Genomic DNA, 26,300 nt, shown 5'->3' with positions numbered 1-26,300 from the left:
CGTGGTTGCAGGCCCAGCCACCATGTACTCACCTTAGACCCCCACCTCCAGGCCTGGCTCCAGAGGGTTGCCCTGGTGACATGCGTCCGGGCAACGGAAACCTGAATAAATTAATTTTACTCATCATAGGGGTTTTTGTTAACTGTTATGATGCTCTTTTTCTGAAAATTTTCACACCAGATGTAACGAAGCAGACACCTTCCAAAAAGTTGAGTTTTTGCCAGTCCATAGAATATACTCACAAAGATCACAAAATATTTTTATTTTGTTTGTTGCAAAAGTAATACTTCCTTTTTGTGGCATCATGAACACTGACCCCTCCTGGAAGGTCTCAACTTAACAAAGTGAATGGGTTTGTTTGTCCAAATTATGCTACGAGGTAAGTTGTCGAGGGCTTCACCCCCTGCTCTGGTTACCCATGACAAACAGGTCCTAGATGAAGGACCAGACAAAGCACGGCTGTGAAACTCCTATGAAAAGTTGAGTTTTTGCCAGTCCATAGAATATACTCACAAAGATCACAAAATATTTTCATTTTGTTTGTTGCAAAAGTAATACTTCCTTTTTGTAGCATCATGAACACTGACCCCTCCTGGAAGATCTCAATTTAACAAAGTGTTTGGGTTTGTTTGTCCCAATTATGCTACGAGGTAAGTCGTCGAGGGTTTTATCCCCTGCTCTGGTTACCCATGAGAAACAGGTCCGAGGTGAAGGACCAGACAAAGCAAGGCTGTGAAACTCCCAAGATTAAAGACTTAAATGGATTGAGGTGTCCCCTGCCTGAGGGCCGGTCACTGGGACTCTCTGGAGCCAGGCCTGGCTGACGGGCTTGAAGGCAAGTGCCTGTTGGCAGAGCCTGCACCTTTGGGGCCTGGCTGGGCACAGCCCGAAAGTCGAATGTGGGTTCAGCATCGCATGGTTTCACCACTGTGAGAGGAGCCATATGGGTCAGGCACAATACAAGTTGGGTAGTGGCCGAAGCCAGGGACCTTGGTGATCCAATCAGCTACAGAAGATGATTCTAGGGTTGTGGAAAATCACCTCTCTGGCAGGGATGGAGCCCGAGCTGGTGTGTGAAGTCATGAAGTTCTGACTAGCCTCCACACACCACTTGGGCTCCTCTACCAGTCCAATTGAAAGGTATTGGACTCTGTTCCACTCTGGAGTTGCCCACAGTGAGAGCCGCTGAGCAGGTGTGGGTATACTTATTGCCACCTGGCTCAGCACCTGTTCGTTGGGGTTCACCCCGGCGAACAAAAGGGGAGGCTCCCGCCGGCATTGCTGAGGCGGCCGACTGGAGCTGTGGCCGTAAGTTGGACAATGTCTGTCGTCATGGCAATCCCAAAATACTTATTCTTCTTCTTTTCTTTTGGGCTTGCCCTGTTAGGGGTCGGTACAGCGTGTCATCTATTTTCATCTAAGCCTACGTATCTCCTGCATCTTCCTCTCTAACACCAACTGCCCTCATATCTTCCCTCACAACATCCATCAACCTTCTTTTTGGTCTTCCTCTTGCTTTTTTTTGCCTTAGCATCCTTCTCCCAATATTCTCAGTCTTTTGCCTCTGGACTTGTCCAAAACATGGAAGTCTGCTCTCTCAAACCTTGTCTATAAAACATCCAACTTTGAGCTAATTTCTAATCGTATCCAACCTGCGCACTCTTAGCGAGAAGCTCAACATTTTCATTTCTGCCACCTCCAGCTCTGCTTCCTGTTGTCTCTAAAGTGCCACCGTCTCTAATCCATACATCATGACTGGCCTCACCACTGTTTTATAAATGTTATCGGAGCAGAAACTCTTCTGTCACATAACACACCAGACACCTTCCCCCAGCTGTTCCAACCTGCTTTGACGTGTGTCTTCACTTCCTTACCACACTCACCATTGCTCTAGATTGTTGAGCATTTGAAGTCGTCCACACTCTCTATTTCTTCTCCCTGGACCCTCACTCAACCCCCCCTCTCATTCACACACATATATTCTGTTTTTCTTTGTGAAATCTTCATTTCTCACCTTTCCAGTGCATGACTCCATCTTTCTAATAGTTCCTCCACCTGCTCCCTGCTTCCACTGAATATCACAATGTAATCTGCGAACATCATGGTCCAAGGGGATTCCAGTCTAAACTCATCTGCCAGCCTATCCATTTTCATAGCAAACATGAAGGGGCTCAGAGCTGATCCCTGATGTAGAAGGGGCTCAGAGCTGATCCCTGATGTAGTCTCACCTCCAACTTAAATTCTTCTGTCACACCTACGGCACACCTCACCACTGTTCTGCTGCCATCAAACATGTCCTGTATATTCTAACGTATTTCTCCACCACATCAGACTTATGCATGCAGTACCACAGTTCCTCTCTTGGTACTTTCCGTCATAGGCCTTCTCCAAACCAACAAGGGCTCAATGTAGATCCTTCTGACGTTCTCCGTTCTTTTTCACTGGCATTCTCAAGGCAAATAATTCATCTGTGGTCCTCTTTATAGGCTTCTGTCCTCAGTCTAACCTCCACAACTCTTTCCCATAACCTCAATGTGTGGCTCATCAACTTTATTTCTCCATAACATCGTCACACATCGCCTTTGTTCTTAAAAATGGGAACTAGCAATTTTCCTTAATTCTTCAGACATCTTCTCACCTGCTACTATTCTGTTGAATAAGTTGGTCAAAAGCTCCACAGCCACCTCTCCAAACTGCTTCCGTACCTCCACGGGTATGTCATAAGGACCAATTGCCTTTCCGATTTTCATCCTCTTTAGTGTGCCTTTCTAAGTTCTCCCTTATTAATCATTGCCACTTCCTAGTCCTTCACATTTGCTTCTTTACTCTTCCTTCTTTCTCATTTTCTTCATTCATCATCTCTGAAAGTATTATTTCCATCTATTCAGCACACTACTGGCACCGGTCAACACATTTCCATCTCTATCCTTTATCACCCTTACCTTCTGCATATCCTTCCCATCTATATCCCTCCGTCTAGCCAACCTGTAGATCATTTTCTCCTTCTGTTGTGTCCAACCTGGTGTATATGTCATCATATGCCTCTTGTTTAGCCTTCGCCACCTCTACCTTTGTCCTACGTCGCATGTCAATGTATTCCTTCAGCTTCTCCTCAGTCCCCTCAATGTCCCACTTCTTCTTCGCTAATCTCTTTCCTTGCATGACTTCCTGTATTTTGGCATTCCACCACCAAGTCTCCTTCTGCCCTTTCCTACCAGAAGACACACCAAGTACTCTCCTGCCTCTCTCTCTGATAACCTTGGCTGTAGTAGTCCTGTCTTCCGGGAGCCCCTCCTGTCCACCGAGAGCCTGTCTCACCTTTTTCCGAAAAGCCGTAGAACATTCTTCTTTTCTCAGCTTCCACCACATGGTTCTCTTCTCTACCTTTGTCTACTTAATCTTCCTACCCACCACCAGAGTCATCTTCCACACCACCATTCTATGCCGTCAAGTTACATTCTCCCCTACCACTACATTACAGTCAGTAACCTCCTTCAGATTATATTGTCTGCACAAAAGATAATCCACCTGCATTCTTCTACCTGCGGTCTTGTAGGTCACTCTATGTTCCTGCCTCTTTTGGAAAAAAGTGTTCATTACTCCCATTTCTATCCTTTTTGAGAAGTCCGCCACCATCTGTCCTTCAAAGTTCTTTTCCTGGATGCCGTACTTACCCATCACTTCTTCATTGCTCCTGTTTCCCTCAGCAACATGTCCATTACAATCAGCACCAATCACAACTCTCTCTCTGTCTGGGTTGCTCAGAGCTACTTCATCTTGTTCCTTCCAAAGTTTCTCTTTCAACTCTAGGTCACATCCTACCTGTGGGGCATAGCTTCTAATCATAACATTTTACATAACACCCTCAATTTTAAATTTCAGCCTCATCATTCAATTTGATATTCTTTTCACCTCCAAGACATTCTTAGCCAGCTCTTCCTTTAACATACCTACTCCATTTCTCTTCCCATCTACTCCATGGTAAAAATAATTTTAACCCTGCTTCTAAACTTCTAGTCTTACTACATTTCCACCTGCTCTCTTGGATGCACAATGTACCAACCTTTCTCCTAATCATCATGTCAACCAACTCCTGAGCTTTTCCTGTCATAGTCCCAACATTCAAAGTCCTACACTCAGTTGTTGGCTCTGTGCATTCATCTACTTCTTCTGCTGACGAATCAGGTTTCCTCCCTTTCTTTGTCTTTGACTAACAGTCACTGAATTTCAGCCAATGCCTTGCAGTTTAGCGGTGCCGGGGACGGGGGTTGTTTACCCGGGCCACGACCGATCTGGTATGGGAGCTTTTAGATGAACGCTCATATTTGTTTGGCACAATTTTACTCTGGATGCCCTTCGTGATGCAACCTGTGAATTGGCTGTCTGTATAATCTGCAGTAAAACAATTAGATGTAACAAAATTTTGGGAATATTGGTATTTCCTAATTGTCATTCCTCTCCCAAATTGATCAGGTCAACTATTGTTAGTACTATTTGTTTACTGTCGGTATTTGAATGCCATGTCACTCTACATTCATGTTAAAATGAAGTAGTCATCAAACTTCAGCAAATGAACTGTATTTATGAATAATTTAATATGACAAGTTCTTAACTGGAGTTATCACATATTAGATACTCGGAACATTTCACAATGTAATCATGCATGCAATGCAACTAGAAACATCATGTCTCTAAGAGCACGACTCTTGAGCTACACAACTAAACAGTTGACACAGAATATGTTTGCAAAACAAAAAAATCCCAAACCACTTTGTACTAGACTCACAAACACTGTCGTATTAACGTTTAACATGAGGTAGAGATTCAAATTCCAGAATACAAAATATTTAGAACTGCAGAGCCCAATGAAATTCATTCACCCTACTGTATTTCCATTCCAGCATGTTTTATCAGACTGACAGTGTATATTTGTATTTAGGGAATTTTCACAGTGGGAAATTTCCAGCCCGGTGAAGATAAGTCAAAAAGACGTCTGCTGCCCCCCACATTAGGGAAGCATCTCCCATCTTCTTTCCACAGTGTCTGTCAATCAGAAGTTAACACCAGCCACCAAGGTAAAGAAATTATAATTTAAAACTATTGTTGCACAGCAAAACAGTTGCAGCACAAAAAGCAAACAGGTATCATCATTCTGACCACACAGCTGACATGATAGGTTTAAAAAAAAAGAAAAGAAATGTGCATTTGACAAAATAATTTAGAACATCTGATGCCCCAACTTTTTCTATCTCTATTGGTCTTTGGAAATGTGTGTTTTTTCAATACCCTTGTTCAATTAAAAAAAAAAAGGATTTTCACTTCAAGGTGTACAATTCAAGGATTAATGAAACAAATTGTTTGATTTTTCTACCTAAAAGTTTGGAAATTAGGGTCTTGAAAACTATTAGTTTATTAACTAATTTTGAAATCACAAATGTGTAGGAACTGATAGTTTCTTATAACAATACATGTTCAAATTCTTTTGGGCATTTATTTATCACTCTCAACAGCTTCACATTCACACCATAGTCACAACCGCCCACACAACAGCTCCATACAAGACATCATCATTCATCGCTTCCTCATGAATGGTTGATGACTGTTGTTCATACCAGAATAGGCCACAAATGTTAACATTTGATCCAAATGTCTTTTGAAATACTAAATAGTCATTTTAAAAAATATATATTAATATTAACATTAACCGTTTTTATGGACAGTTGTTTAGTTTCTTTAGCATTTGTTCTCCAAGCTTACACTTTCCAATGCTTGGAACTTTCATTCTTTTAAAATATTTTATTCATTTATTTAGGCGCCATGGTGGAGTAGATGCAGAGGGTTGGCTTCATAGTTCTGAGGACCGGGGTTCAAATCCCAGCCCCGCCTGTGTGAAGTTTGCATGTTTTCCCCATGCCTGCGTGTTTTTTCTCCAGGCGCTCAGGTTTTCTCCCACATCCCCAAAAAATCCATTCATTGGAGACTCTAAATTGCCCCTACGTGTGATTGTGAGTGCGAAAGTCTTGTGCCTCTTTGTGTTTTGGCCGGCAACCAATTCAGGGTGTACCCAGCGTCCTGCCCCATGACAGCTGGGAAAGGCTCCAACACTCCCTCAATTTAATTGTTGTGAAACCTGTCCTGTTCAGCTGCATGGCCTTTTGTAAATGGTAGGTCTGTATGACTTTGTGCTGGAACAGTTTTGCTGTGCAAGAGGGGAGCTTGAAATACTCAGTCTGCTTATTTTTATTTTACTTTTCTGATGTGGGAAATGGTGGAAGTTGAAATGTCTGCCTCGCAGTTGTAAGGACTGGGGTTCAAATCCCAGCCCTGCTTGTGTGGAGTTTGCATAATCTCCCTGTGTCTGTTTAAGTTTTTTTGCAGCCACTGCAGTTTCCTCCCACATCCCCAAAACATGCAATGATTGGAGACTCAAAACTGCCCATAGGTGTGATTGTGGGTGTGAGTAGTTGATTGTTTCTAAGCAACAGTGGTGTCCTCTGCAAACTTCAAGAATTTGACAGGGAAGAGAGAGCAGAATGGAATGCTGTGACACCTGGCCGAGTGTCCTCCTTAGCCAAACTCTGATTCCCTCACAGACGGGTTTACTGTTAATGCATGAAAGCTGGAGGACCAGTCGAGCAGTGAAGTGTGTGTGTGTGTGTATTGGGGGGGTTATCAGACCGGAAACCAGCACCCAGTCTCCACCCTGTGGGGGACCCTGAATGAAATATGACTTTGCCCAATGTGTGGAATATGTACAGTGTGAATCCTAAAAAGGTGCAGTGTTTGAAGGAACTACTGCGAGTCCGGCCCAGCCCGACTAACTGTCAGACAACAGAGAAAAGATTGGAAGCCACCTTGCCCCACAGCAAATTCTAATCACCCCTCTCCGCCAAACCAACCGTAGCTCATCAACAAAAAAAGGGCTAGAAGGCGGGTGTCTTGACACCAACCATGAGCCCCAAGTCAGTCATATGATCTGGTGACATTACATTACATCCAGCCATCTATTTTCTTTGCCGCTTATCCTCACGAGGGTCACGGGTAGCGCTGGAGCCTATCCCAGCTGTCAACGGGCAGGAGGCGGGGTACAGCCTGAACTGGTTGCCAGCCAATGACAGGGCACATGGAGACAACCAGCCACACTCACAATCACACTAGGGGCAATTTAGAGTTTCCAATTAACGTTCCATGTTTTTGAGATGTGGGAGGAAACCCACGCAGGTACGGGGAGAACGTGCAAACTCCACACAGGCGGGGCTGGAATCCTCAAAACTGTGAGGCCAACGCTCTACAGCTGCGCCACCCTGGTGTAAACATGTTCTGTGCAAAACATTTAATACAGCTCTCCATGGCAGCATTCCTGTAACTTTCACTCGTTGAAAAATGTTTCTCAGCTTGCATTCAGCTTGATCGATGTCATGCCGCCAAGAGGCACATACCGTACTGTGATTGGTAGGTTCATCAGCTCCCCACACAACATGGTAAAAGTACCATTAAAATGAAACTTGAGGGCCGCACTAACATTGAATATTCATAGTAAGGAGGAGGACACAAAATATTTTCCTTGGGGCTGCAAATGGTGCGTGGGTCGCCAGTTTGAGATCCCTGGTTTAAGGTCTTATGTAACTCTATGAGGGTTTATGGGGCATCTAAAAACATTAGTTTTGTGAAGTTTATTGAGGCAGGTTGAGAACGGTGAAAAAGTTTAGATTTTGTTTTAGTAAGGCTTGTTTTGGGATGAATATAAACTACTGTAGTTGTTGTAAAATATATCATTAATATCCTGTGGTGATTGAGTACATTTGCCATTTGAATCTTGAACAGATGTACTTAGTGTTTTTTTTTTTTGTTATGTTGAAGTTAAGTTTGTGGGAAATTTTCCTGATTTATATTATCCATCCATCCATTTTCTTAAACGCTTATCCTCACAAGAGTCGCGGGAGTGCTGGAGCCTATCCCAGCTGTCATCGGGCAGGAGGCAGGATATACCCTTAACTGGTTGCCAGCCAATTGCAGGGCACATGGAGACAGACAACAGTCCCACTCACAATCACACCTCCAGGCAATTTAGAGTGTCCAATTAATGTTGCATGTTTTTTTAACTGTTTTTGTTGTTGTATGTTTAAGTAAGTAAGAGTTGTATTCATTCCGTATTCTTCTGAGGTTTTTGAATTTTATCTTCAATTGCTTTTCTAATTTTTGTTGTTTTGTTTTGTTGTTTATTTTTCTTGTCGCAAGAAAATGAAATGGTTTTGCCTTTAAATACAGCTTTCCCTTTTTCAACCAAGTAAGGATGGGGGCGATACAGTGAATGTGGAAAATGTGGGAAATCTACCCATTCCTTCCTTACAAATCGATCAAAATTTGGATTTTCAGTCAAGAGGTATGAAAGAGCCTGGTTGGAGAAGGTATAGTGTTTGATTCAAGTTTAAGGCAGAGCGAAACTGGCGCATAATTAATTATTATTGAATGCATTTTTTAAGTCCTGTTTTGAGCAAATTAGTTATTACATAAGGAGTGGTGAACTGAAGAAAAGAAAGTGGATTCCCTTCCTGTATCATCACTTTATTCTGTGTATATTAGTGATTCTGAATCCCTGCATATATTCATCTAATCTTTGGGAAGACTGTGCTCATTTGTAATATTTTGGCAAAATCTATTTCTGACACCATAAGGAAGAAGGCAATCTGGTCTTTGTGGAATTTTAGTACAAAAGAAAGAAATGTCTTTGCAAAGACAGGAAAAGGTACAAGTCTTGCGAGTTGTCACCTCTTACTGAAGTCCAAACTAAAAGTCCTTCCAGTAAATTAAAATGAGGGAGAAAGAAAATAACAAGACATTTATCTCTGTCCTACTGCACCAAGTAATACACACATGGAGCCCATAAGAAGAACATCATATGAAGGTTATCTCATGGCAAATGTTACGGATAGCATGGCAGGGGAGAGCTAGAAGCCACAACAGAACAAAAGTTGAAGGCATAACTATCCATCGATCCACCCTCTACCACTTTTCGAGGTCAGATCATGTGGGCAGTTGTTTTAGCAGGGATACTCAGACTTCCCTTTCCCCAGCCACTTCATCCAGCTCTTCTGGGGGGATACCGGGGCGAGAGATATAGTCTTACCAGCATGTCCTGGGTCATCCCCATGGTCTCTTTCTGGTGGGACATGCCCAGAACACCTCTCCTGGGAGGTGTCCGGGAGGCATCCGGATCAGATCCCCGAGGCACCTCATCTGGCTCCTTTCAATGTGGAGGAGCAGTGGCTCAACACTGACCACCCATATGACCAGGTTTCTCACCCTATCTCTAAGGGAGTGCCCAGACACCATGTGGAGGAAACTCATTTCGTCCGCTTGTATCTGGACTCTTGTTCTTTTGGTCACAACCCACAGCCCGTGACCATAGGTGAGGGTAGGAACGAAGATCGACTTGTAAATTGAGAGCTTTGACTTTTGATCTAGCTCCTCTTTACCCTAATGGATCGATACAAAGTCCGCATCACTGCAGACCCTGCACTAATCCGATTGTTGAGCTCCCACTCCATTCTTCCCTCACTTATGAACAAGACCCCAAGATACTTGGACCCCCTCCACTCGGGTCGGGATCTTATCCCAGACCCGAAGAGGGCGCACCACCCTTTTCCGACTGAAGAGAATCTCATCCACCCCCGGGGCGCTACATCTGAGGAGCTTTTTAACCACCTTGGATACCTTAACCCCAGAGATAGAAGAGCCTACCTCAGAGAACCCAGACTGTTGTTCCTCATGGGAAGGTGTATCAGTGGAATCAAGGAGGTCTTTGAAGTATTCTCCCCACTGACTCGCAATGTCCTGAGTTGAGGTCAGCAGTGACCCATCCTCACCAAAAAAACTGTTGACGGTGCACTGCTTCCTCATCTGGAGATGCCGGATGGTGGATGAGAATTTCCTCAAAGCCATTTTGAAGTCATTCTCCATCGACTCACCGAACTCCTCCCATGCCTGGGTTTTTGCCTCAACGACCACCGACGCTGCATTCCGCTTGGCCACCCGGTACCTATCAGTTGTCTCAGGATATCCACTGGCAAGAAATTTCTGACAGGACTCCCTCACCGGTGTCCACCAACATGTTAGAGGGTTGACACCACGAAAGGCACCGCCCAACTTGCGACCATTGCTTCGGTTGGCCGCTCCAGCAACGGATGCGCCGAACATCGTCAATTCAAACTGAATGTCCCCTGCATCTGGCGGAACATGACCAAAGTTCTTCCAGCAGTGGTAGTTGAAATTCCTTCTGACAGGGGAATTCCCAGCAGACCCTCACAATACAATTCTGCCTGCCATGTCGGACATCATCTTCCTCACCATCAGAGCCAACTCACCACCAGATGGTGATCAGTTGACAGCTATGTGCCACTCTTAATCCGAGTGTCCAAGAAATGGGGCCACAAGTCCGATGACACGACGACAAAGTTGATCATCGAACTGTGACCTAGAGTGTCCTAACACCAAGTGAACGTGTGAAAACACTAAGATCTGATAATGGTGTTCATTATGAACAATTCGTGATGAGCGCAGAAGTCCAGTAACAGGACTCCACTGTGGATCTGAACGGGGGGCTGCTCTTCCAATCACACCCTTCCAGGTCTCACTGTCATTGCCCATGTGGGCATTGAAGTCTCCCAGCAGAATGAAGGCCCCAGAGGGCGCGCTCTCAACCACTCCTAAGGACTCCAAAAAGAGTTGGTACTCTGAATTGTTGTGTGGTGCATCGGCACAAACCACAGTCAGGACACAACCCTCTACCTGAAGGTGGAGGGAGGTTACCCTCTCATTTACCTCAGATAAAAGTGGCACTTCCGCCTTCCTGATCCTGAACCCTTGTGTACCGACCTCTCCCTGTCCTCGACCAACCCCATAAGCTTGATGCTCTTGATACTCCTCTCTCTGACTGACTCTCTGGCATACGACCTTGGAACGAATAAAGAGCTTCCTTCAACTGCCTCCCTGTCTACCGAGTCGTGCATTTGGGTCCGCCCTATCGTTCTGGATATGACACTCATCCATCGTGGTGAACCCAAACGTACAGGTGACGAGCCAGGGGAAATAAGTATACTCATATCTGCTAGGCGCGGAGGATTTTTACTAGACCCCAAATGGTGTATAGAGCCGAGTCCGACTATATCTGGTCTGAACTTCTCAACCTCACGCACCACCTCAGACTACTTCCCTTCCAGAGAGGTGACATTCCATGTCTCTAAGCTAGTTTCTGTAGCCGGGGATCAGATTGCCTTCGGCTACTGCCCAGCTCACATTGGACCCGGCCCCTACAGCCCCTCTCACAGGTGGGAAAGCGGACCCTTTTGGACTGTGCCGAGCTAAGCCTCATGGGTGCAGGCCCACCCATCAGGCACTCGCCTTTGAACCCCACCTCCAGGCCTGGCTCCAGAGGGGGGCACTGGCGACCTGTGTCTGGGGAATGGAAACCTGAATCCATTATTTTTATCCTTCATTGTGGTTTATGGAGCCGTACTTTGCCTGGTCCCTCACCTAGAACCTATTTGCCATGGGTGACTTTACCAGGGACGCGAAGCCCCAGACAACTTAGCTCCTAGGATCAACGGGACACACAAACCCCTTCACCACGACAAGGTGACGCCTCGATAAGGGGAAGGTATAACTAATAGGACTAATATTTGCTATTTGTGTAAAACATAAATCTGCGTACAGTTTCCCCTCTTTTGATTATCCAACCGAATCAATATACTACCACTACACACACCGCTAAACAATTGATCAAAACGAAAACATATAAAAGCAATGAAAGTCATGAAAACACTCAAAACTAAAAAAAAAAAAACAAGGTACTATCACATATCAATGATCTAGAAGAAAGCAAAATAAAGCAAAGTAACCAAGGACTAAACATTATTGATGGTTCTTCTTCTTTTCCTTTCGGCTTGTCCCGTTAGGGGTCGCCACAGCGTGTCATCTTTTGCCATCTTAGCCTATCTCCTGCATCTTCCTCTCTAACCCCAACTGCCCTCATGTCTTCCCTCACCACATCCATAAACCTTCTCTTTGGTCTTCCTCTCGCTCTTTTGCCTGGGAGCTCCATCCTCAGCATCCTTCTACCAATATACTCACTCTCTCGCCTCTGAACATGTCCAAACCATCGAAGTCTGCTCTCTCGAATCTTGTCTCCAAAACATCCAGCTTTGGCTGTCCCTCTAATGAGCTCATTTCTAATCCTATCCAACCTGCTCACTCCGAGCGAGAACCTCAACATCTTCATTTCTGCCACCTCCAGTTCAGCTTCCTGTTGTTTCTTCAGTGCCACCGTCTCTAATCCGTACATCATGGCCGGCCTCACCACTGTTTTGTAAACTTTGCCCTTCATCCTAGCAGACACTCTTCTGTCACATAACACACCAGACACCTTTCGCCAGCTGTTCCAACCTGCTTGGACCCGTTTCTTCACTTCCTGACCACACTCTCCATTGCTCTGTATTGTTGACCCCAAGTATTTGAAGTCGTCCACCCTCGCTATCTCTTCTCCCTTTAGCCTCACTCTTCCCCCTCTACTTTTCTCATTCACGCACATATATTCTGTTTTACTTCGGCTAATCTTCATTCCTCTCCTTTCCAGTGCATGTCTCCATCTTTCCAATTGTTCCTCTGCATGCTCCCTGCTTTCACTGCATATGACAATATTATCTGTGAACATCATGGTCCAAGGGGATTCCAGTCTAACCTCATCTGTCAGCCTATCCATTACCACTGCAAACAGGAAGGGGCTCAGAGCTGATCCCTGATGCAGTCCCACCTCCACCTTAAATTCCTCTGTCACACCTAACGCACACCTCACCATTGTTCTGCTGCCATCATACATGTCCTGTACTATTTTAACATACTTCTCTGCCACACCAGACTTACGCATGCAGTACCACAGTTCCTCTTTTGGTACTCTGTCATAGGCTTTCTCTAGATCCACAAAGACACAATGTAGCTCCTTCTGACCTTCTCTGTACTTTTCCACGAACATCCTCAAGGCAAATAATGCATCTGTGGTACTCTTTCTAGGCATGAAACCATACTGTTGCTCGCAGATACTTACTTCTGTCCTGAGTCTAGCCTCCACTACTCTTTCCCATAACTTCATTGTGTGGCTCATCAACTTTATTCCTCTATAGTTCCCACAGCTCTGAACGTCCCCTTTGTTCTTAAAAATGGGAACTAGAACACTTTTCCTCCTTTCTTCAGGCATGTTTTCGCCCGCTAGTATTCTGTTGAAGAAGTTGGTCAAAAACTCCACAGCCATCTCTCCAAATTGCTTCCATACCTCTACCGGTATGTCATCAGGACCAACTGCCTTCCCATTTTTCATCCTTTGTAATGCCTTTCTGACTTCCCCCTTAGTAATCATTTCCACTTCCTGGTCCTTCACTCTTGCCACTTCAACTCTTCCTTCTCTCTCATTTTCTTCATTCATCAACTTCTCAAAGTATTCTTTCCATCTATTTAGCACACTACCGGCACCAGTCAACACATTTCCATCTCTATCCTTAATCACCCTTACCTGCTGCACATCCTTCCCATCTCTATCCCTCTGTCTGGCCAACCTGTAGAGATCCTTTTCTCCTTCTTTCGTGTCCAACCTGGTGTACATGTCTTCATATGCCTCTTGTTTAGCCTTTGCCACCTCTACCTTTAACCTACGTCGTATCTCGATGTACTCCTTTCGCCTCTCCTCAGTCCTCTCAGTATCCCACTTCTTCTTCGCTAATCTCTTTCCTTGTATGACTCCCTGTATTATGGGGTTCCACCACCAAGTCTCCTTCTCCCCTTTCCTACTAGATGACACACCAAGTACTCTCCTGCCTGTCTCTCTGATCACCTTGGCTGTCGTCGTCCAGTCTTCCGGGAGCTTCGGTTGTCCATCGAGAGCCTGTCTCACCTCTTTCCGGAAGGCCGCACAACATTCTTCCTTTCTCAGCTTCCACCACATGGTTCTCTGCTCTACCTTTGTCTTCTTAATCTTCCTACCCACCACCAGAATCATCCTACATACTACCATCCTATGCTGTCGAGCTACACTCTCCCCTACCACTACTTTACAGTCCGTAACCTCCTTCAGATTACATCGTCTGCACAAAATATAATCTACCTGCGTGGTTCTACCGCCGCTCTTGTAGGTCACTATATGTTCCTCCCTCTTTTGGAAATAAGTGTTCACTACAGCCATCTCCATCCTTTTTGCAAAGTCCACCACCATCTGCCCTTCAAAGTTCCTTTCCTGGATGCCGTACTTACCCATCACTTCTTCATCGCCCCTGTTTCCTTTACCAATATGTCCATTACAATCTGCACCAATCACAACTCTCTCGCTGTCTGGGATGCTCAGAACTACTTCATCTAGTTCCTTCCAGAATTTCTCTTTCAACTCTAGGTCACATCCTACCTGTGGTGCATAGCCGCTAACCACATTATACATAACACCCTCAATTTCAAATTTTAGTCTCATCACTCGATCTGATACTCTTTTCACCTCCAAGACATTCTTAGCCAGCTCTTCCTTTAAAATAACCCCTACTCCATTTCTCTTCCCATCTACTCCGTGGTAGAATAATTTAAACCCTGCTCCCAAACTTCTAGCCTTACTACCTTTCCACCTGCTCTCTTGGATGCACAGAATATCAACCTTTCTCCTAATCATCATGTCAACCAACTCCTGAGCTTTTCCTGTCATAGTCCCAACATCCAAAGTCCCTACACTCAGTTGTAGGCTCTGTGCATTCCTCTTTTTCTTCTGACGCTGGATCCGGTTTCCTCCTCTTCTTTGTCTTCGACCCACAGTAGCTGAATTTCCACCGACGCCCTGAAGGTTAGCAGTGCCGGGGGCGGGCGTTGTTAACCCGGGCCACGACCGATCCGGTATGGGATTCTTTAGATGAAGTCTAAACATTATTGATTCAAAAGATAATAAAAGTAAAGCAAAGCAAAGCAAAAATATGAAAAATTAAATAGAACATCATCATGCATCAACAAACAACACCCCCACAGTCGTCCAGAAATTCACACCACCGGTTTAAGAAAATCTATCATAAGCGGGAAATTGTCAAGTATGCAGCAGATTCAGGACGAGGAACATGAACAATGGTCGACATCATCCACCCAATCAGATTGAGGAAAGAGGTCAGGAAAATGTTTATCAGAGATGGAATAATGAAAGCGTGCATCACGAAGAAAGGCTGTGTCAGTCATGCAAGAAACCACAGATTTCACCCAAAGGACAATACAGCATGACATGAGAGAGAGGACAAACAGCACGAAACAAACCATAAGAGCAAGCATTGCTAAGTCTGCAAACGTATAACATGAAATGTTTATACAAAACAAAGATTTATGTTGTTGGAGGTCAAAGTATCAGAAGTAGAGGAATTTGTATGTAACCATGAAAACTCATCATTGGTGTCACGTTTTGCGGTCCAGGATTGTTGTCAACTGTCAAAGTTCGAGCATCATCACTCAATTTAATCACAACAACCATGAAAATAAATGTCAGACCAGCAAGGAAACTCTTTGAAGATGTTGTCATCTTCTTTTCTTCAGCTGAGTTATCCAAGTGTGTGTGCATTTGTGTCAGTTCATGCAGACAATTGGTCGTTGCTTGGCTTTTTGAATGTATTTTCTGCTCCTGTATGACCTTTGAACAACCTCCTCTGTGCTCTATGAACTATGAACACGCAATCAGTAGCTAGCACTGATTGTATCTACAAGTGTATGTGAAAAGTGAAACCTTTTGTTGGAGGTTACTCACCCTTCATAGGCCAACATTTATGGTCAATCGTCGTAGAAGGTGAAGAGAGTGGAGGATTCAGGACCATCGGTGGTGGTGGGACCTTCATGAAGTGAGAAGCATGAACCCATGAAGCCCGTTTAATTAGCTTCATTGCAGTGTTTGTCATGAAGAGAACTTGGAAAGGGCCCAGACAGCGCTGATGTCTCCACATTTTCGTCAACAAGTTGTGGCCTACTACAGCCGTGCAATCAGCAGCCCTGAACACAACTGCTCTGTCACATGATGGGAATTGCTGGCTGTTGTTGCACTTCGCTAGTTCCGGCCCCTTTGTGTATGGGCAAAAATTTCTCCTGCGCACCATCCATGCCTCGTTCACCTGGCTTCTAAATTTCGGGAGTCTGAAGGACAGTTGGCTTGATGGATGGAGATGTTGCAGGACTATGATTTCCAAGTCAAACATCAACCATGGTGCCAGCACACCAACGCTGGCATTCTACCTCAATGACTCTGCACAGATTGTCTGAACATGTCCAAACCATCAAAGTCTGCTCTCTCTAACCTTATCTTCAAAACATCCAACTTTAGCTGTCGCTCTAATGAGGTCATTTCTAATCCTATCCAACTTGTTCACACCAAGTAAGAACCTCAGCAACTTCATTTTTGCTACCTCCAGTTCTGCTTCCTGTTGTTTCTTCAGAACAGGATGAAAAATGGAAAGACAGTTGGTCCTGATGACATACCACTGGAGGAAGAAATTTGGAGAGTTGGCTAACATATTTCTCCACCACACTGGACATCTGCATGCAGTACCATGGTTCCTCTCTTGGTACTCTGTCATAGGCTTTCTCTAGGTCTACAAGCATCATTCTACCAATATATTACTCTCTCGCCTCTGAACATGTCCAAACCATCGTAGTCTGCCCTCTCCAAATCTTGTCTCCAAAACATTCAACTTTGGCTGTCCCTCTAATGAGCTCATTTGTAATCCTATCAAACCTGCTCACTCCTAGAGAGAACCTCAACATCTTCATTTCTGTCACCTCCAGTTCTGCCTCACCACTGTTTTTCTAAATATTTTTCTTCATTCTTGCAGAGACTCTTCTGCCACATAACAAACCAGACAACTTGCGCCAGCTATTTCAACATGCTTGGACCCGTTTCTTCACTTCTTTCCCACACTCACCCTCGCTATCTCTTCTCCCTGGAGCCTCACTATTCCCCCTCCACCCCACTCCTTCACACACATATTCTGTTTCACTTCAGCTAATTTTGATTCCTCTCCTTTCCATTGTATGGGTCCATCTTTCTAATTGTTCCTCCACCTGCTCCCTGGTTTCACTGCATATCACAATATCATCTGCGAACATCATGGTCCAAGGTGATTCCAGTCTAACCTCATCTGTCAGTGTATCCATTACCACAGCAAACAGGAAAGGGCTCAGAGCTGATCCCTGATGCAGCCCTACCTCTACCTTAAATTCTTCCATCACATCTATGGCAGACCTCCCCTCTGTTCTGCTTTCGTCATACATGTCCTGTACTATTGTAACATATTTCTCCGCCACACCAGACCTACGCATGCAGTACCACAGTTCCTCTCTTCCTGTCTGTCATAGGCTTTCTCTAGATCTACAAAGACACAATGTAGCTCCTTCTGACCTTCTCTGTACTTTTCCACAAGCATCTTCAAGGCAAATGATTCATCTGTGGTCCTCTTTCCAGGCATAAAACTGTATTATTGCTCGCAAATACGTCTGTCCTCAGCCTAGCCTACACGACTCTTTCCAATAACTTCATCATGTGACTCATCAACTTCATTCCTCGAAGTTCCCAGAGCTCTGCACATCGCCTTTTTTCTTAAAAAATGGGATGTAGCATACTTTTCCTCCATTCTTCAGGCATCTTCTCACCCGCTAGTATTCTGTTGAATTTTAGCAGGCGAGAAGATGAGTTGGTCAAAAACTCCACAGCTCCCTCCCCAAACTGCTTCCATACCTCCACAGATATGTCAGCAGGACCAACTGCCTTTCCATTTTTATTGTCTGTCGGGCCTTTCTAACTTCCCCCTTTACTAATCATTGCCATCATTCCAAGTCCTTCACACTTGCCTCTTCGACTCTTACTTGTCTCTCATTTTCTTCATTCATCAACTCCTCAAAGTGTTCTTTCCATCTATTTAGCAATCTACCGGCACCAGACACATTTCCATCTCTATCCCTCTGTCTGGTCAACCTGCAAAGATCCTTTTCTCCCTCTTTTGTTTCCAACCTGGTGTACATGTGATCATATGCTTTTTGTTAAGCCTTCACCACCTCTACCTTTGCCCTACATCGCATCAGAATGTATTCCTTTCATCCCTTCGCAGTCCCGTCAGTAATTTGGGGATTCAACCACCAAGTCTCCTTCTCCTGTTTACTACCAGAAGACACACCAAGTACTCTCCTGCCGGTCTCCCTGATCACCTTTGCTGTAGTAGTCCAGTTTTTTGGGAGATCCTCCTGTCCATCAAGACCCTGTTTCATCTCTTTCTGAAAGGCCGCACAACATGCTTCCTTTATCAACTTCCTCCACATTATTCTCTGCTTTATCTTTGTCTTCCTAATCTTCCTACCCACCACAAGAGTCATCCTACACACCACCATCCTATGCTGTTGAGCTTCACTCTCCCCTACCACTAACTTACAGTCAGTAACCTTTTTCATATTACATCGTCTGCACAAAATATAATCTTCCTTTCAATAGCCCGGACTTCTCTTCCCATCTGCTCCATGGTAAAATAATTTAATCCATGCTCCTAAATTTCTAGCGTTACTAGATTTCTACCTGCTCTCTTGGATAGACAATATACAGTGAAGAAAATAAGTATTTGAACACCTTGCTATTGGTAAGTCGAAACACATTTTATATGTAAATAGCCTCATCTGTCCCAGGCTCCCATCCCCCCCGGTCACCAAACATAAGCATTCAAAGTGTACATAATGTAAAGAATAAAAAAATCATTTACCTTAAAAATAAGCATTAAAAATGTACAAAATGTAAAGAATAATAAAAAGTTATGTTCTCCTACAGTGAAGAAAATGAGCATTTGAACACACTGCCATATTTCAAGTTCTCCCACTTAGAAATCATAGAAAATTTTTTTGTATATTGGTTCCACTGTATTTCCCCAAGTCAGTATTTTGTCTTCATTACACTCTGAGAAAGTGTTTTCAGACCGCAGGTGTGCAATACTCTTGAAAATAAAAGGGCAAAGTTGGTTTAGCTGGCATTTGAATGTGCTGACCGAAAATGCACTGGTGAGTGGAAGGACCCCATCGCATGTAAACATACACCACCTCGACTTGTCTCAAGGTAAGGCATATACCTGATTTACAAGGCTTAGAGTGAGGGGTGTGCGTACATGTTGTTTAAGCAGTAAAATGTATTTTACATATGATTTTATTTCCATCTGTTCATGTTTCTTTTGTCATTAAATGCATTAAGCCACTTTTATCTGAGGTAAAAAAAAAAGTATTGTAGGCACTCTTTTTTCACCCTCTGTTTCTAAACTTAGCTCCAGCAGTTTTATCTCTTTGCCTTGTGATCTAGTGGGCCACCACATGTTGACAGCCAACCAACCAGAGCCAATCAACACCAGGCACATTTCCCACAGCTTGTGCTCGGAGCAGAAAGAACGATTTCTGAAACGAAGCTCCTCCTACCGTGAGCCTTCTCAATCCAATCTGAAGATCGTCAATGCTGATTTGGAAACGATCAGTCTGACCAGTTCTGTGAGGAATTGTGATAAAAACTTCAGCAGCACCACATTACCAAGGTAAATTCAAAATCCTGGTTTGACCCTTTTTCAGCTTTACTGACTAGTTGCTCCTGCTGCTGTCATTAGTATGTGAATAAATGTGCAACGTGTTTTGTATCAATGCATTCAATTCACGACCCTGAAAAATCATGTGATTTTTTTCCAAATACAGTGGTACCTCTACTTCCGAATAAATCCTTTCCGGAAGTCATTTTGTAACTTTAATTTTTGGTAAGTAGAAACACATTTTATATGTAAATAGCCTAATCTGTCCCAGGCCCCCATTCCCCATCCCCCCACCCCTGGTCACCAAACATAAGCATTCAAAGTGTACATAATGTAAAGAATAATAAAAAAAAAATCATTAACTTATAAATAAGCATTAAAAATGTACAAAATGTAAAGAATAATAAAAAGTTATGTTCGTCTACAGTGAAGAAAATAAGCATTTGAACACACTGCCATATTGCAAGTTCTCCCTCTTAGAAATCATGGAGGGGTCTGAAGTTTTCACCATAGGTGCATGTCCACTGTTAGAGAGAGATAAAATCTAAAAAGAAAAATTCAGAAATCAAAATGTATGACTTTTTAATGATTTATTTGTGTGATATAGCTGAAAATAAGTATTTGAACACCTAAGAAAACCAATGTTAATATTTGGTACATTAGCCTTTGTTTGCAATTACAGAGGTCAAACGTTTCCTGTAGATGTTCACCAGGGATTTTGGCCCACTCCTCTACACAGATCTTCTCTCGATCAGGTTTATGATCTGTTACTGAGAAACACGGAGTTGCAGCTCCCTCCAAAGATTTTCTTTTGGGTTTAGGTCTGGAGACTGGCTAGGCCACGCCAGAACCTTTATATGCTTCTTACAGATCCACTCCTTGGTTTTCCTGGCTGTGTGCTTCAGGTCATTGTCATGTTGAAAGACCCAGCCACGACTCATCTTCATTACTCTGACTGAGGGAAAGAGGTTCATTATTCGTCTTCCTTCGAAAAGTCCACCTCCCATTCTGTATGAAAGTGATATGTTTTCTTCTTCTTTGTTCCAGCATCAATACTCATGTTTGATAAATTTTCTTTACTTGAAGAAAAAAGCAAGGACTTAAAATAGAGGGGAACTCGTTGTCTAGCGTGTTTTGCTGTACTAAGGGCCTTTGTTTGCTCATGCTCGGTGAGCTAAAGGTCACAAAATACGACTGACGTTTTTTTTAGCACAGCGTCGCGATCGACCAGAACTGTCCCAGTTGATCACGATCAATGCCCCTGATCTAGAGCTAAAAAAATTAGAAAGTGTAGCAACCTTGGGATTACGAGTGATAAAAAAAAGTTTCATGTCACTTTCCTAAATTTTCTTCACATAAAATGTGACATGGTGTTCCTTTTTGAGACATATTAGTTTGATCTTAATGTTTAAACTTAAAATTATGCTAAACTGGAAGTAAACATATCACTTCTGGCTTGTTATTTTCTCCTAAATTAATAAAATTCTCATTTAACCTAAATAGGATACAATTTTGTTATTTTTGTTAACCATCAAAATTTGGCAGGGTTGAGAACAGTTTTTTGTTTCATTGCTCTGGATTGTTGACCCCAAATATTTGAAGTCATCCACCCTTCCTATCTCTTCTCCCTGTAGCCACACTCTTCCCCCTCCACCCCTCTCATTCACACACATATATTCTGTTTTACATTGGCTAATCTTCAATCCTCTCCTTTCCAGTGCAAGCCTCCATCATTCTAATTGTTCCTCCACCTCCTCCCTGCTTTCACTGCATATCACAATATCATCTGCGAACATCATGGTCCAAGGTGATTCCAGTCTAACCTCGTTTGTCAGCCTATCCATTACCACTGCAAACAGGAAGGGCTCAGAGCTGATCCCTGATGCAGTCCTACCTCTACCTTAAATTCTTCTGTCATATCTATGGCAGACCTCCCCACTGTTTTGCTTTCCTCATACATGTCCTGTACTATTGTAACATATTTCTCCGCCACACCAGACCTACGCACGCAGTACCACAATTCCTCTCTAGGTATGAAACCATACTGTTGCTCGCATATACTTACTTCTGTCCTGAGTCTAGCTTAAACTACTCTTTCCCATAACTTCATTGTGTGACTCATCATCTTTACTCCACTGTCGTTTCCACAGTTCTGAACATCGCCTTTTTTCTTAAAAATTAGGACGAGCACACTTTTCCTCCATTCTTCTGGCGTCTTCTCTCCCGCTAATACTCAAATGAATAAGTTTGTCAAAAACTTCACAGCCACCTCACCAAATTGCTTCCATATCTCCCCTGGTATACCATTGGGTCCAACTGTCTTTCCATTTTTCATTCTGTTCAGTGGCTTTACATTACTTCTCCCTGACTAATCATTGCCAAATTAAAGTTCCAAATTGATTTCATATATTGAACTGAGTTTCACGACGATAGTGATCATAAACAGTGAGATCAATTTGTTTGATGAATGATAACTAAGTTTAAAGTTATTTATCAAAGTTAAATAAATACTTTGTTGAATTAGTCAAAGTTTCAAATGAATTTAACAGTCAATTTGATTTATTCCACCAAGGTACCTTTCATAATTATTTTAAATGGGCGATTAAATTTCTAAAACCCTGCCTCAATTTTAATTCAATCAAATGAACTTTATATGTAATTTAGTTCTATTCAATTATTGCTTGTTTGCATGTTGGTGAACACGTTTAAGATTATGTGATAACCCCGAACACCATAATGTGCGAACACTCATTCCATTTTCCATTTCCTGAGCCCCTAGAGCTGTTGAAGCTGCTGGCTTCATCAAGCTGTGATCTCCAACGCTCACTGGAGTAGTTCGCAGCTGAGTGAGAAGTGGCTGGAATGAGACTCAGCACCTCCAAATTTGAGACCATGGTCCTTAGTCAGAAAAGGGTGGTGTGCCCTTTGTGGGTCAGGGATGAGATCTGGCCCTTGACTGCTTCCGGTCTTCAAACTGGTAGCAGGTTATACAGAAGTCTCTGACCAGCCCGACTGAAAATTCAATAAATCCTGCTGATTTTGGACCGAATGCTGTGAATACTCGACGTGGGACGCTCCTGGCGATGACTTCAGTGGACTAAAACCACCATTGTTGCATTTGTGTCGAAGCTGCTCGGCCCAAGTTTACCTCGCTCAGACCGCTAACAAAAAAGCGTCTGTTTTCTAAAATTTACTGAGGAGGAAAACATCAAACACTAGTATCTACACATCCTGCAAAACCTACATACATACCATGAGGATAGTGAGTACTCATAAGAAGATGGGCGAGTGTAAAAGTCAACTTAACTTGCTTCTCGGCCTAGTATTCCTTAGCTTAGGTTGATAACAACGAGACGCGTTTGTGAGTAAATTCGTGGATGTTGAAAAAACATAGAATGTGAGTAACTTCATAACTTGTACGACAAGGGCTGTGGGGACTAAAAGGAAATTGAACAAGTTTTATCTAAGTACATATTGGTACCGTATTGTCCGTGTTGAAGCTGCTCGGCCCAAGTTGACTTAGCGCGCAAACAACATTACCTACGTAGAGTATACAACGAGGACCAAACATCAATCGTGGTATCAACCTTCAACTACTAGATTGAGGGCCATTGTGGTTTGAATCCCTTCCATCCACATATCTTTTAAATCGCCATATCCTTTATATATACAGTATATTTTCTTAACACAGGTAGTATGTGATTTGTATACCTTATGTACTGACTGTGTTTATTGTGATTGCTTTCATTTGACCTTAACTTTACCATAGATAAGGCAGTATGTGAATTGTGTATCCCGTGCTGACTTTGTTTATTTGATTGCTTCTTTTTGATTATCTGCAGCCCATTGGACAGCACACTATTGTGTGACCTGTCGGACGTTGAATGTTGGGACTGTGACAGGAAAAGCTCAGGAGTTATCTGACATGATGATTAGGGGAAAGGTTGATATATTGTGCATTCAAGGGAGGAAGTGGAAATGGAGTAAGGCTAGAAGTTTAGGTGCAGGGTTAAAATTATTTTATCATGTAGTAGATGGGAAGATAAATGGAGTCGGGTTATTTTAAAGGAAGAGCTGGCTAAGAATATCCTGGAGGTGAAAAGAGTATCGGATGGAGTGATGATGATGATGATGAAACTTGAAATTTAGGGTGTTTTGTATATCTTGGTTAGTGGCTTTGCCTCACAGGTCTGTTATGACCACGAGTTGAAAGAGAAATATTGGAAGGAACAAGACAAAGTCGTCCTATGCATCCCAAACAGAGAGAGAATTGTGATTGGTGCTGATTGCAATGGACATGTTGGGGAAAGAAACAGGGGCGATGAAGAAGTGATGGGTAAGTACGACATTCAGCAAAGGAACTTTGAGGGGCAGATGGTGGTGGACTTAGCAAAAAGAATGGATGTAGCAGTGGTGAACACCCTTTTCCAGAAGAGACAGGAACATAGAGTGACCTGCAAGAGCGGAGGTAGAAGCACGCAGGCGGATTATATTTTGTGCAGATGATGTAATCTGAAGGAGGTTACTGATTGTAAAGTAGTGGTGGGGGAGAGTGTGGCTCGACAGCATAGGATGGTGGTGTGTAGGATGATTCTGGTAGCGGGTAGGAAGATTAAGAATACAAAGGTAGAGCAGAGAATCAGGTGGTGGAAGTTGAGAAAGGAAGAATGCTGTGTGGCCTTTCGAAAAGAGGTCAGACAGGCTCTGGATAAGGGCTCACCAAGTTTTTGAGGATGAGGGCTACTTCATGAGCACCGATCATGTGAAAGGCTACGTGACCTGTTTGTGCCAAATTTCAGACTCTACCATTCAACCGTGGGAACCGCGTTGGTGACCCCTGCTGTAGATGGTCAGGAAGAGCTCCCAGAAGACTGTGATATTACTGCCAAGGCATAGAAGTAGGCAGGTGCGTACTTGGGGTGTCTTCTGGTGGGAAAGGGGAGAAGGAGACTTGGTGTTGGAACCCCAAAATACAGGAAGTCATCAAAGGAAAGAGATTAGCGAAGAAGAAGTGGGACACGGAGAGGACTGAGGAGAGGTGTAAGGAATACAATGAGATGCGTCGTAGGGCAAAGGTAGAGGTGGCGAAGGCTCAACAAGTGGGAAATGACGATATGTACGATTGGATACGAAAGAAGGAGAAAGGGATCTCTCCAGGTTGGCCTGGCAAGAGGGATAGAGATGGGAAGGATGTGCAGCAAGTAAAGGTGATTAAGGATAGCGATGGAAATATGTTGACTGTTGCCATTAGTGTGCTAAGTAGATGGAAAGAGTAGTAACAGAAGTTAATGAATGAAGAAAATGGGAGAGAAGGTAGAGTAGAAGAGGCAAGCGTGAATGACCGGGAAGGCCTCACCTGCTGTGTCTGTACACCAGGAAGTTGTAGATCCACTGGCAGATGGCAGGCGAGACACTGAGCTGGAGAAGATTGGAGGAGAGTGGTACAGGGATCTTGGTGTTCAACACAGAACTGAATTCCACAAAGAGGATCTTTGCATAGGTTCCCTCGCTGTTGAAATGTTCAAAGATGAAGTTCAGACCCATGTTAACGCCATCATCTGCAGACCTGTTAGCTCGATCTGGAAACTGCAGTGGGTCCAGCTGGGTACCTGTGACGCTCTTGAGGAGGTCCAGCACAAGGCGTTCAAAGGATTTCATGACCACAGATGTGAAGGAAACAGGCCTCTCGTCATTCAGACCTGAGACTACTGCTTTTTTGGGACAAGGTATGATGGTGGAGCATTTGAAGCAGGTTGGTTCTTCAGACAGTTATAGATACCCGTTGAAGATCTTTATGATGACAGGAGTAAGTTGGTCTGCGCAGACTTTGAGGCAGGGTGGAGAAACAAGATTTGGGCTTCGCCTTTTCTTGATCTTATTTTGTCTGAAGATCTGCCTGACGTCCCATTCAAGGATGGTAAACATTGGAGCTGAAGATGTTAAAATGGACTGTGGTGCGACTTGGTGAGTGTGTGGAGTGAAAGTGTCCACTTAAAATCTGCAGTAAAAGTTGTCGACTGGGGGTGATCGTTGCTTGTAGTTAGTGACTGATTGTCATCCATACGGGTGGAATAGTGGCACAGTTGTAGAGCATCGGCCTCATAGTTCTGAGGACAGGGGTTCAAATCCTGGCAGTTTGCATGTTCTCCCCATGTCTGCATTTGTTTTCTCCGGGCACTCCGGTTTTCTCCCACAGTCCAAAAACATGGATTAATCAGAAACTCTAAATTGCCCGTCGGTCTGAATGTGAGTGCAACTGTTGTCTGTTTCCATATGCCCTGTAATATTCTGACAACCAGTTCAGGCTGTAGCCCGCCTCCTGCCCGATGACATTTGGGATAGGCTCAAGAACTCCCGCGATGCTCATGAGGCTAAGCGGCTCAGAAAATGGATGGATGGCTGGAAGGAAGGAAGGAAGGAAGGAAGGAACGAATGAACGAAAGAAATAATCCGTGATGTTTTTCCAGTTTTGCTGCATAATCCCTCTGTGCAATGGTAATTTCTTTCATCAGACGGTCTCTCGTGCAATTGTTGATGGCCCTATCTCGACATGTTTGTGAAGGAAACAGGGGCGATGAAGAAGTGATGGGTAAGTACAGCATCCAGGAAAGGAACTTTGAGGGACAGATGGTGGTGGACTTTGCAAAAAGGATGGAAATGGCAGTGGTGAACACCTTTTTTCCAGAATAGGCAGTAACATATAGTAACCTTCAA

The 26,300-nt window shown here is 43.7% G+C and overlaps 1 protein-coding gene across 3 annotated transcripts in view; it reads left to right on the top strand.

Moving 5' to 3' along the window:
- The window catches only part of LOC133510637 (phospholipid phosphatase-related protein type 4-like), a 185,011-nt gene that overhangs the window by 97,225 nt on the left and 61,486 nt on the right, over nucleotides 1-26,300 (top strand). For all 3 annotated transcript variants that reach the window (XM_061838779.1, XM_061838778.1, XM_061838780.1), the window contains 2 exons: nucleotides 4,940-5,075; nucleotides 19,373-19,598. In XM_061838779.1, coding sequence (XP_061694763.1) covers nucleotides 4,940-5,075; nucleotides 19,373-19,598 — 362 coding nt within the window. The remainder of the gene's footprint in view (nucleotides 1-4,939; nucleotides 5,076-19,372; nucleotides 19,599-26,300) is intronic.

This window comes from Syngnathoides biaculeatus, chromosome 13 (assembly GCF_019802595.1).
Source record: "Syngnathoides biaculeatus isolate LvHL_M chromosome 13, ASM1980259v1, whole genome shotgun sequence".
NCBI classification, from domain to species: Eukaryota; Metazoa; Chordata; class Actinopteri; order Syngnathiformes; family Syngnathidae; genus Syngnathoides; species Syngnathoides biaculeatus.
This window is presented reverse-complemented; position numbering and strand designations above follow the sequence as displayed.